The 10900-nt window shown below is 42.3% G+C and overlaps 1 protein-coding gene and 1 non-coding gene across 2 annotated transcripts; one reads left to right on the top strand and one right to left on the bottom strand.

Annotated features, from left to right (window-relative positions):
* Nucleotides 1-4290: 4290 nt before the first annotated feature.
* LOC104447938 (uncharacterized methyltransferase At1g78140, chloroplastic) lies at nt 4291-7575 on the bottom strand. Its single transcript, XM_010061689.3, has 8 exons — nt 7191-7575; nt 6648-6751; nt 6426-6566; nt 6201-6285; nt 5681-5874; nt 5430-5541; nt 5002-5109; nt 4291-4737 (listed from the first exon to the last, which is right to left on the bottom strand). Exons 1-8 carry the CDS (start codon nt 7398-7400, stop codon nt 4597-4599), a joined length of 1095 nt encoding a protein of 364 aa, XP_010059991.2. The 5' UTR covers nt 7401-7575; the 3' UTR covers nt 4291-4596.
* Nucleotides 7576-9961: 2386 nt separating this feature from the next.
* Nucleotides 9962-10034, top strand: TRNAK-CUU. The gene has a single exon. It is a non-coding gene; the product is annotated as a tRNA-Lys (tRNA).
* The last annotated feature ends 866 nt before the right edge of the window (nt 10035-10900 follow it).

Raw genomic sequence — 10900 nt, 5'->3', positions numbered from 1 at the left:
AGACGAATCTGCGAGACAGAGATCCGCGTGTTTTTCTTATTTATAATTTATTATTTTTCCGTAACTAAATTATGTGTTTTTTATTCTTTCTTGTTTTGGCGGTAATATCCGAAACTGAAAATCGAAGCTCATACGGTCTGAATGAACGGAACGAGTGCAGATGCCGGATTCTGAGAAAACCGAAAAAGAAGGGAAGAAATGCAAAATGAGTTTTAGGTCCTCAACTTTTTTTTGCAATTTCCCAGAGTAGTCCCTCAGGGTCTCAAATCTTCACCTAGAAGAAAAATAATAGGATTAGGTTGGGAAATTCTCCACTGTCATATTTCGTTGGCTCTAATCCACAACATTCAATTGGCTTGTCGGCTGACTCCTAAAAAGGATGAATCGAATCAGCTAGCTAAAGGCTAAAAAAAAGCTTCCATTTAGGGCCGGACCGACTCCACACCCATTCGGTGAACATAAATCGTCCTAATCCCATTATAGAAGGAGATCTGACAAGGTTGTACACTGTGATTATCAAATTAATGACTATAACCCAATGACAGTAAGTTAGAGGTGGTTGGTGCTTGAGCCGATAGGTTCTAGAACTTTATAATTGATTTGCAGTTTTTTTTATTCTAGAACCTACCTTATTTGCTTGGATTCGGTTCTAGAACTTACCCTGTTTTCCAGTTTGGTTCTAAGATCTACCCCCAAAACCTTTTCTTTTTTTTGGGTTTTTTTTTACAACAAAATCATATGAGGTTATAAGCAATAAAATGATTCAAAAGATGAAAACTCGAAATCCCTATTCACCAATGACAACTCATAAGATGAACACATAGTCACGTATAATTATAAACAATAAAAAGTTCAAACACGTAACATATAACATAGATTTAAAGTTTCATTTCCCATTCATCCATAAAAATTTAGGGGAAAATAGAAGATTGGCAAGGAGTTTCGAGGAAGGAGTGCCGAGGTTAGAATTTACGGAAAAAGAAATTAGGATTTTGGCTTTTTAACTTATAAAACCTATTCTGAAACTTGTTCCAAAACAAAGCGGTTCGGTCTAATTCCTAGGTGGGTATTCACTCGAAATCTATTCCCAATCCGATTTCAACTTATTCCAAAAGTTTGGAACCTGATCCCCAGCTGATTCCCACAGGAATTGGTTCCCAAACTTATTTTTTTGGTGGTCCGCTCTGATTCCTGGGTAAAACCGACCCAATAGCACACCCCTATTATGAGTTACTGTATTGCTCTATTAAAGAAAAATGAATCTTCCCCCAAAGGTAACGATGTTAATTGTGGATTTACTACCATATATGTAAGCTTCCGAGGGATTATTCTCTTGGTCGTCTGAACGTCCTTATCTATTGAATGTTCCTCTTGCCTTCTTTTATCTCTCTTCTATACATGAACATCATTAAAAGATAGTATCAATGCATAACACGATCCTAAGAGGCAGATCCTACTGAAGGACATATGGCACTTGTAGATTGCATACTTCGGTACCTCAAGCTTGGTCCAAGTCAGGTGTTCTGATGAAGAAACATGGTCATACTAGTATTATAATACGATGCGGATTGAGCTAGGAACCTTAAGCACGAAAATCAACCAAAGGTTTCTGCACCTTTGTAGGCGACACTTAGGGCGCGTTTGGTAACGATTCTGTTCCGGGAGCCGATTCGATCGTAACCGATTCTTTTTTATTCTAATCCAGGGAACCGATTCTAAGCATTTTAAGCCGTTTGGTAAGCTGTTCAAAATTTCGATTCGGGAATAGAATTGCGTTTGGTACCATGTTCATTAATTCTGTTCCAAATCAATTTCTTTTAAATTTTAAATATTTTTTTTACTTTTTTTCCTTTGTTTTCTTTTCTTTTTTAATTTTTTAATTTTTTTCTTTTCATTTTCCTTTTTTTCTTTTCTTTTTCTTTTTTCTTCCTTTTTCTTTTCTTTTTCTCATCTTCTTCTTCTTCTTCCCGCGGCGACCTCACCGGAGCGTCGCCGCCCTCGTCGGCCGAGCCTCGCCGGCCTGGGTGAGGCTCGCCCTAGCCCGCCGGTGGCCGGGCCGACCTCGTCGGGTCGGGCGAGGCTGCCGGGCCACCGGCGGGCGGGCGAGCCTCGCTAGATCGGCTAGGCCGAGCCTCGCCGGTGGCAGTGGGCTCGCCCGCCCGCCGAGGCCTCGCCCGGCCCGGCGAGGCCCGCTGGCCACCGGCAAGGCTCGGCCTCGCCCGGATCTGGGAGGCCGAGCCTCCACCGTGGGTGGGCTTGCCTCGGCGAGCTCGCCGGGACCGGCGGCCGGGGCGGCGGCGAGAGGCGGCGGCGGCGGCCGTGGCGGCGGCGCGGCGGCGGCGGCGGGCGGGGCGGCGGCGGCGGCGGCGGCCGGTGGCGGCGGTGGATGGCGGTGGCGGGCGGTGGTGGACGGTGGTCGCGAGATGGCCGAAGGGAAGAAGAAAATTTATTGATTTTGATTCTCAAATCCGTTCCGGAACAAGAATCAACTTTTTTATTCTTGATTCTATTCCCAATCTGTTCCGGGAACAAAAATTTTACCAAACGCGATTCTAGGCCGAAACCGATTAGGAAACAAAGAATCGGGAATTTAGCACTTGTTGGGATGGTTACCAAACAGAGCCTTAGTCACTTGGAAAAGTGAAAAATAGAATGTTGTGGTAAGGTCCAGTGCAGGGGCCGTATATAGAGCCGTGGCCTTAACTACAAGTGAAATGGTTTGGCTTTGATTAGTTGTGCAAGAATTGGGATTTTGAGCCCGTAAGTCTCATATGGAGTAATTATGTGATAGTCAAGCCGCAATCCATATTGGTTCAGATGTAGTTTTCCATGAACAGATAAAACATATAGAAGTTGATTATCACTTTGTGCATAAGAAGATTCTAGATAAGACAATTGAAACTCCCCATGTCTATAGTGATGAGCAACTTACAAACGTATTTACTAAGGCTCTCTCTACAGGTGCTCCTTAGAACATGGTATGATGAATGCTGGAACGATGAGGATATCAGATCATCCTAATCCCGCTATAATAGGAGATCTGGCTTGGTTGTGCAATAGTTGGGTTCACCAAATCAATGACTACAACCCATTGTATTGTTCTCTATTAAAGGAAAGTGAATCCTCCTTCAAAAGTGCAGCAAGCCCGTCTAGTTTGTTGCATAGGCTTTTCGATGACTACAACTGACTGGCAATCTCGGTGCCTTTAGTAGGTGGACTATTTCATGTGTTGATAGCTCCCTCAGCGTCCATGGGGATCCCTATGTGGAGAATTTCCTTCCATTCGCGGTTGAACTAATGCAATTCCAGTCCGCTCCTTTGCCATGGCCATGCCAAGGTTACTGGGCAAACTTAAAAAAAAAAATCGTTCTGCTCACAAGTGAAGGGCTCGCTTCAAGAAGCAAAATCGGTGATAAAGATTCCATCATTCCATAACGGGTTTATTCCCCTGGTCAGCTTTGTCATTTGCGACAATGTGGTTGGAGCTTGTTGGGTTCTACCATAATAAAACTGCATTTCTCATGGCACTCTTCGTGATTGCTAGTTCCCTTGGGGGACTTTTTGGAGGTAAAATCGGAGATTTTCAGATTTTCTTTCCAGACGTCTTACCAACTCTGGATCTGGAAGAATAATTTTAGCACAGATAAGCTCAGAATCAGCCGTCCTCCTGGCAGCAATACTTCTGCTGGCTTATCCGAATGATTCATCCACAGCTTAGTTTTGTTCATTGTGGGCTTCTGCGTATCATGGAATGCACCAGCAACAAACAAGTTAAGTTCCAAATCATTCCTCTTCTTTCTTTCACACTAACTGAGCACACAGCTGCCTAGGTAACAGATCGAATTTCATATATATGTAGCTTGTGCATTCCATATCTGAATTTCTTGAGAGATGCTTAAAGCACAGGTGTTGACTGATTTGTCTTTTGAGAGGAGATACGGTTTAGGGTGCAGGCAGTGCTCCAATGATTAATAGAAATAGCATCGTCTGGGGATCTTCATGGAGGTGGGAGGAAGTTTTTGATTGTTGTACTCACATAAAACTTCTGTAATTACAATTGACTAGCAGAGACCTTGCACGAGTTCTGTATTGTACGAAGCAAGAGGTTAATGGAGAGATTAGAGGAACTACATTTACGAATTTGTGAAGAGGTCAAGCTGTCGTCTTTAGTAGCTTTGCATTCTCATCTTAACAACGATAGAATGCAACAGCAGCTAAAGGGACAGAGCGGATTTCACTCGATAGTCATGTATTGTATACCATTGTTTATAAGGAAAAGAACTGTTCTAATGTTCTTCAACAATCTCATGTTCCTGATTTGCATTACATCAACCGATGGGACAACGAAAAGTTATTTCAACTCATTCATTGACCGCCGAATGGGTGGTATTTACACATCAAGAAATTAAGAGAGCAGCCTTTATTTTATCATCCTGTGCTTTAAACAATAAGAAGTTGTATATATATGCATCTTCATTTTCCTAAACTTCATTGCTAACGATGTGAGAGATTCACAGTGGTGCCTGTAATTACTTGACTATTGTGTTTGCTCTGTTATTCAAAGTAATCGATGAACCTGCTGGCTAATCTGAAATCTTAGCGGGGTCTGGAAGCCGAGATCATCACGAATCGCTCATTCCGCAAAAATTTGAAGCCAATCAGCCCACAGGTTCTGCAAAGATCTTCTAATTCGCCTTCAGAGAGGAAGATGTGGCTGCCAGATATTTGACTTATATTCTGGAATGAGAGACAAAAATGATGGTTAGGCATTGGCTTGATAATGCCATTGTATTCCCCAAGGCAATTGAAGCATGTGTGTCCCATTCTATAGATCAAAAAGTTGAAAGTTTAATTATTTTGTTGTGTGAAAATTGATGGAACAAACCCCAGCCTTCTGATCCAACAGATATTGTCGAACTGTATTTGGCAGAAGAGAAAACATGCAGTTTGGATATGTAGAGCCGAATAGAGAGGGACAGGACTTGAGCCAAAACCAAGTACCTGGCATAATGGCCTCAGAAGAGGAAATAATGCAAACGGACCATCAAGCAAGTATGTAGTCGCGACAAAAACTCCACCTGGTCGTAAAACTCGACTGATTTCAGCAACCTGAGAAAGCACCATGATGTAATGAATGTGAGCATATGACAAAGAACTAAGAGATTTTAAACCGAGTGATGCTTCCTAAGGTAGGATTAATGAAGTGCATACATTGAATAAAGCTTCACTCCTAAAAAGTTCTACTTACGTGTGCTGCAAAACATTAATTTTTACTGAGTATGGAGAAACTGGAGCAATTCCCTTTTGACAATTTTACGCAAAGTTTGGAATTAAGCATAAAGAGCAAGACCAATGTTATACAATCTCCCTTTATATTGATCCGGTTACCTCGTGGGGAACAGAAACCATAAAGAACCAAAAATACTCACTGCTGTTGATGGTGAAGGCCAACAATGTAAAGCAGCACCAGCATGCACGGCATCAATAGAACCTGAAGCAAAAGGAAGTCTAGAGATGTCGGCTCTGACCAATGCCAATTTCCTACAAACAGAAAAGTTGGTCAAAACTGACTCTAGCGTAATGTATCAAGACAACAACAAAGAGAAATTCCTAACAATACAGCGACAAAAACTACAAACTTCAATCATCATTTGATCAGAGTAAGAGTTGGTCTCCTCACTCTTCCGGAAAATTCTCCTCCACCTGAATGAACTCGTAACACTGCTTCAACATATTTTCAGAGTAGTCCAGAGCAATAACTAGAGAGAACAGTCCACTCTTGGCAAAAAGTCTTGAAAAAAGACCACTCCCGCAACTTGCATCAACGATGTTTCCTCCCAATACTGGCTTAAGGAATCCCTTGGTCAATTCAAACTGCAGTCAAAATCTCATGGTCAGTACCTCCCTGCAAAGTGATCAGAGAGGAGTACCACATGCATTAGATACCTAGCTCTAGCCTAAGTTTAATGACATCGAGTCAAATGTGCATCTTTCTGAAGGCATAGGTATGTATTTAGTAATTTTTTCTGGTTGGTGACCACTTTTCTAAGAAACCATTTCCAAGATGGCTACTCCTCGCAATAGAACAAGTCTTGCAGGGCATCCATCATAACAGCAACACAAAAACCAGTTCTGTAACAAATGGCAGTGACAAGCATACACGAAGCAATAGGAGTAACAAAGAAAAGAGTGAAACTAACCTCTTTCTCTGGACCTGGAAAACCACCCCAAACTGAAAAACTTTGACGCCATCCCCTCTCATAGAGATACGATACCAACGGAGTCCTGATGCAACAATTCAATCAGTGGCATGTCACCCGAATGACCATGACTTATAAAAAACCCACCCAGATAATGCCACTGGAGGCAACATTGTGAATTTTTACCCAAGGAATCAGTCGGCTCCAATAAATAACATTTCGCACCTGAAAAGCTCGGTAGAAAGGGCCATGGGTTCGCCATATTCCTTGGTTCCACTGGCCGCTGTAAGATCAAAATGCGTTTCATTGCCCACATAGGTCTTCTTGCAGGTACCACACTCCAAAGTAGACCCGGATGCAGAATCCCTGCAGCAGAATCATGACGGGACGATGAAAACAGCAAAAAGACATTCATCGGCCGAACGTCTTATAATCCATGCAACTTACACAGACAACACCAGATCGCCAGTGAATGTTAGCGGCTCATAACATATGGGACAAGCTAATACATTCTGGTTGCTGCCGAGTTTCTCCTTATCCACAGTAGCTTCCTACACAAATAAAGTTCGGTTTTTCAATCAACAGGAGGTAAGACAAAAGAATTAAAAAAAAAAAAAAAAAACTTTGAACAAACATTTCATCGACAAAGTCAAATGCCCCTGTATGCAGTTTAACGACTAGAAAGAAAATCGCAAAGGACGCCGAAATTACTGTTCTCTTCCATCAGGACAGTACACAATTCAAAAGCCTTCCTCACGAAATTCTTCGGAACAAAATCCAATCTTTCCCGCTCGACGAGCCCTGCCAGAGGCACGCGAACAAGACAAGCTCGAGTTCATCGAGCAAGACTCCCACTCCGGCAGGCATTACCCCATCCCACCAAGACCGCTCGACTACTAGTCACTCAGTCGCCCGCCAGATTCACCGCTCCGATTCCGACTCCTCTCCGCGAGCAAAAAGAAAGTCCACGACACAATCACAAACACGTACCGGCGGCGACGGCGGCGACGGCGGCTGCTTAGTCTCGACGAAGGCCGAGGAGGAGGAGGAGGAGGAGGATGAGGAGGCCCTCACGTTCGGCGCGAGGAGCCGGCGCTGGAAGCTCGTCTCGCCGGGTTTCAGCGCGAACCGCCTCGAGCTCCCGCGTCGCCTCGGCGCGAACACGCTCGCCAAGCCGCCGCCGCAAATGGCGCTCGCCATGGAACTCTCTCTCTCTCTCTCTCTCTCTCTCTCTCTCTCTCTTGCGTGCGCGCGCCGGCGAGCAAACGAACAGGGACACGCACGCGGAGGGAGACGACGGCCGGTTTCCGACCAAGGCGGTGGAATCCGCGATGTTTTATAAAGCAACGGAGGGCGGGTCGAAACGGAATCCTCCGGTCGGGGACGAAACTGCGAGCCACACAAATCACCCGGATCGCGTGATTTTCTTCTTTTTTCTTTTTTTCTTTTTCGCTAACCGATTTTTGTTTTTTGGGCGGCAGTGGCTGTAACTGAAAATTGGGAGCTCACGCTGTCCGAATGAGTTGGGATTTGAGTGCGGATGCCGGGTTCACAGAAATCCCAAAATGGAAGAAATGCAAAATGAATTTTATGAAGTTAAAGAAAGTGCGATTAGCTCATATAACTTTTAAAAAGTATAATTGAGTCTTTAAATTTATCAAATTGATGGGTTTAAATCTTTCCGCGCTAACCGTGTCCAACTTGACTAATGAAAAATGTTGATGTGATTTTTTCTCTATCTTATGTGGCGCTAACGTGATTAAAACAAAATTAAAAAAAAAAAGGCTTAAACAACTCGTTTTTTATTCGAGTATGATTTTTTAATCAGATGCTACTTAAATTATATTTATAAAAGAGGAGGAGTAAGATAGGCAAAATCGAGTGATGATCACTCTTGCCCCATTAGAAAGGGCCATGGATCAACCCCAACTAGTAGTTAGCGACCTTGGCTGGTTGCAGTCAAGGGTCACAACCCTCATTTAGGCTCTCACCTAGGTTGGGCATATCAACATAGGAAAAAAGAATTTATAAGGAAAGCTATATCAACATTTTCTGTTAGTCAAATTGGACATAATTAATAGAATGACTTAATTGCACAAATTCGACTAGTTTAAGATTGAAATGCCCTCTTTAAAAATTTTAAAATTTAATTACACTTTCATAACATATTTTAGGATTTCCACTGCACTTCAACTCCTCAAACTCTTATGCACTAGTCGAGCGACTTAATTCAATGTGCAATTGAAGGTCCCGAGAGTAGCGCTCAAATTGGGGTGGCAAGTTGATATTCTCTACAATAATAAAATAATAGGATTACGCCAGAAATAGGAGGATTGCGCGCGCGGCAAAGACGGGGTCCACGTCGTATTTCGCCGGGCCTTAACTTTAACATGCGAATTATCTCATCGGCAGACTCCTTAAAAAGAAAGAAAAAAAGTTAAAACCTTAAAAGCTTCTATTTAGGGCCAGACCGACTCCAGGCCCATTTGCCTAAAACAGAGCAAATGAACTCATGCGGAAGATGACTCGATTTTTCGAACAACTCAACTCAAAAGTCAAACATACCGGTCTGATCTGCTCAAATCTCCAGTACGAAGGAGGAGTATCGATGCCTGTGACCTTCAAAGCGCCTCAGATGATCCTTCACAAATCTCTCGATCACCCAACAGCCACGTCGTTGGAGTAGATAACAGGGGAAAATCAACTCTGCTACAAAGTCAAGCGGCTGGGGACCAACACCAAGGAGCAACACCAGATCTGCACAGACAGGAAGCCGTATGTTCTCTCAGCTTTGAGCAGCGACCCACCTGTCCGCAAGGAGCCATAGCGTGCATATGCAGGGATGCTCTGGGAAGAATTGTTGATGGGTTTTTACTAAATTTGTAAAGGTGAGATCAGCTGAACAAGCGGAGGCACAACCTTTGGTTGAAACCCTAGAGTTTATTTCCTCGAAGCTCGCCCCGAATAGAACTGAAAAAGAAATTCATATTCACTCCGATTGTAGTACACTGGTGTATGGGGTCCTCAATTCTGATACCCTCAATTAGGAATTGCAGCCACTAATGGACCAGGCAAAATGCAAGCTAAAAGAGAGTTCGAGCCTCTTTTTATCCCACCGTAGCCGAAGCACTAACAAGGTGGCCGACTGGCTAGCAAGAGCACATCGACTAGGGTGCCTCCCTTCAAATTGGGTTTATCAACCCCCATCTGCCCTTTTGGATTTAGTATGTGGTGATGCTTCTGTGGTATTTGCTAAGACTGGTACCTAGTAATAATATTTTCTTTCCCTGTTCAAAAAAAAAAAAGGAGTCAAAAGTCAAACATACCTTTCTTTTTCCGGACCGTTCGGCCTAAGGTCAACACCTCAGGAACGAATCAAGCCTTGTTCGTCTTTTCATCTCCGAAATGGATCTGCCGCTATTGCTTTTTTTTTTTTTTGGGTGGACGTCCCTTTAATGTTTGGGGACTTGAGTCATTAAGTTCACGCCAAGAAAGGCGGCCATGGAGAAAGCGAATGGCGGGGATCATTGGGAATCCTTCCTTTTCGAATTCGTGAGTAATGTGGACGGTTTGTATTTTCCCAGGAAATTCTTGACCGTAGCTATTGTAATTCGAGCTCTGATTTTATTTTCCTTTCTTTTATCACGTACGAAAGGATATGTCTTGGCAAGTTCAAGATTTAAATTCAGTGATTTCCTTTTGGGCCCAGGCATTCCCCGTTAATTGAATAATAACAATTATGGCCCGGCAAAGAGCAACAAGCCCGTCTAGCTCAGTTGGTAGAGCGCAAGGCTCTTAACCTTGTGGTCGTGGGTTCGAGCCCCACGGTGGGCGCTTTTTTTTATTTTTTTAATACATATAACTAGCTTATTCCCTTGAAAAATGCATAATTTTATTTGAAGACGATACGAAAGGTTGTTTTATCTTGAAAACTAACTTTGTAAATGGTCAATACCCTTCATAAATCAATTATCATGATGATAAATGACTTATCAAACTGTTACTATCAATTCTCCACTATCTTCAATAATTGTTCTTGAACCATCACGAAACCTACACGAAAAAATATGACCAATTCATCGACATTTCTCGAGTTTTCGTGAGAACTCATTTGACAATCATTTTTATTTTATACCCATAAGACTTGCCTTTTCTTATTTTATTTTGAAGTTGTAGAACTTTACAATCAATTCCAATGAGGTTATGGTTCAATTAATTTGAAATCTATTATATAAATACAAATTAATTCTAAATTTTTAATTTTACTAATTTAGTTCTTAATCTTTGCACGATACATTGAAATGGCATGCAAATTTAGGATTAAAGTAGTCTAATTAAAAATTTTAAGATTGAAATAATGTATCTATGATAAGTTTAGAACTAATATGATAAATTTTCGAATTCGAGTAAAAGAAAAGAAATAGGTCACAATGATATAACATCAGTCGTTAGAATGTCCCTGATATTATTGTGCAAAATAATTGCAATTTTAACTGTGGCAAACCATGCTCTCACTTTCGTTATCGAGTCAATTCGGACTTAAAACAATTAATAATTATGGGTGGTACACAGAAATTGATGGGTAGTTAATTAAAAAATATCATTTATCTGCTTCCTTTTCCCTACCAAAAATCGACCCAAAATGCCACGTGTGGGCGCGAACGGCCGGGATTAAAAAAGAGGCCTCGAAATTCATCATC

This window comes from Eucalyptus grandis, chromosome 6 (assembly GCF_016545825.1).
Source record: "Eucalyptus grandis isolate ANBG69807.140 chromosome 6, ASM1654582v1, whole genome shotgun sequence".
Lineage (NCBI taxonomy): Eukaryota > Viridiplantae > Streptophyta > Magnoliopsida > Myrtales > Myrtaceae > Eucalyptus > Eucalyptus grandis.
This window is presented reverse-complemented; position numbering and strand designations above follow the sequence as displayed.

What these genes read in the sequence shown, in the direction of transcription:
- LOC104447938 (XM_010061689.3), bottom strand. Translation starts at nt 7,400, where the DNA reads ATGGCGAGCGCCATTTGCGGCGGCGGCTTGGCGAGCGTGTTCGCGCCG. An exon ending in CTTTCTACCGAGCTTTTCAG is followed by an intron (nt 6,286 to 6,425) that starts GTGCGAAATGTT and finishes TTGTTGCATCAG; the next exon opens with GACTCCGTTGGTATCGTATC. An exon ending in GAGGAGAATTTTCCGGAAGA is followed by an intron (nt 5,542 to 5,680) that starts GTGAGGAGACCA and finishes TTCTGTTTGTAG; the next exon opens with GAAATTGGCATTGGTCAGAG.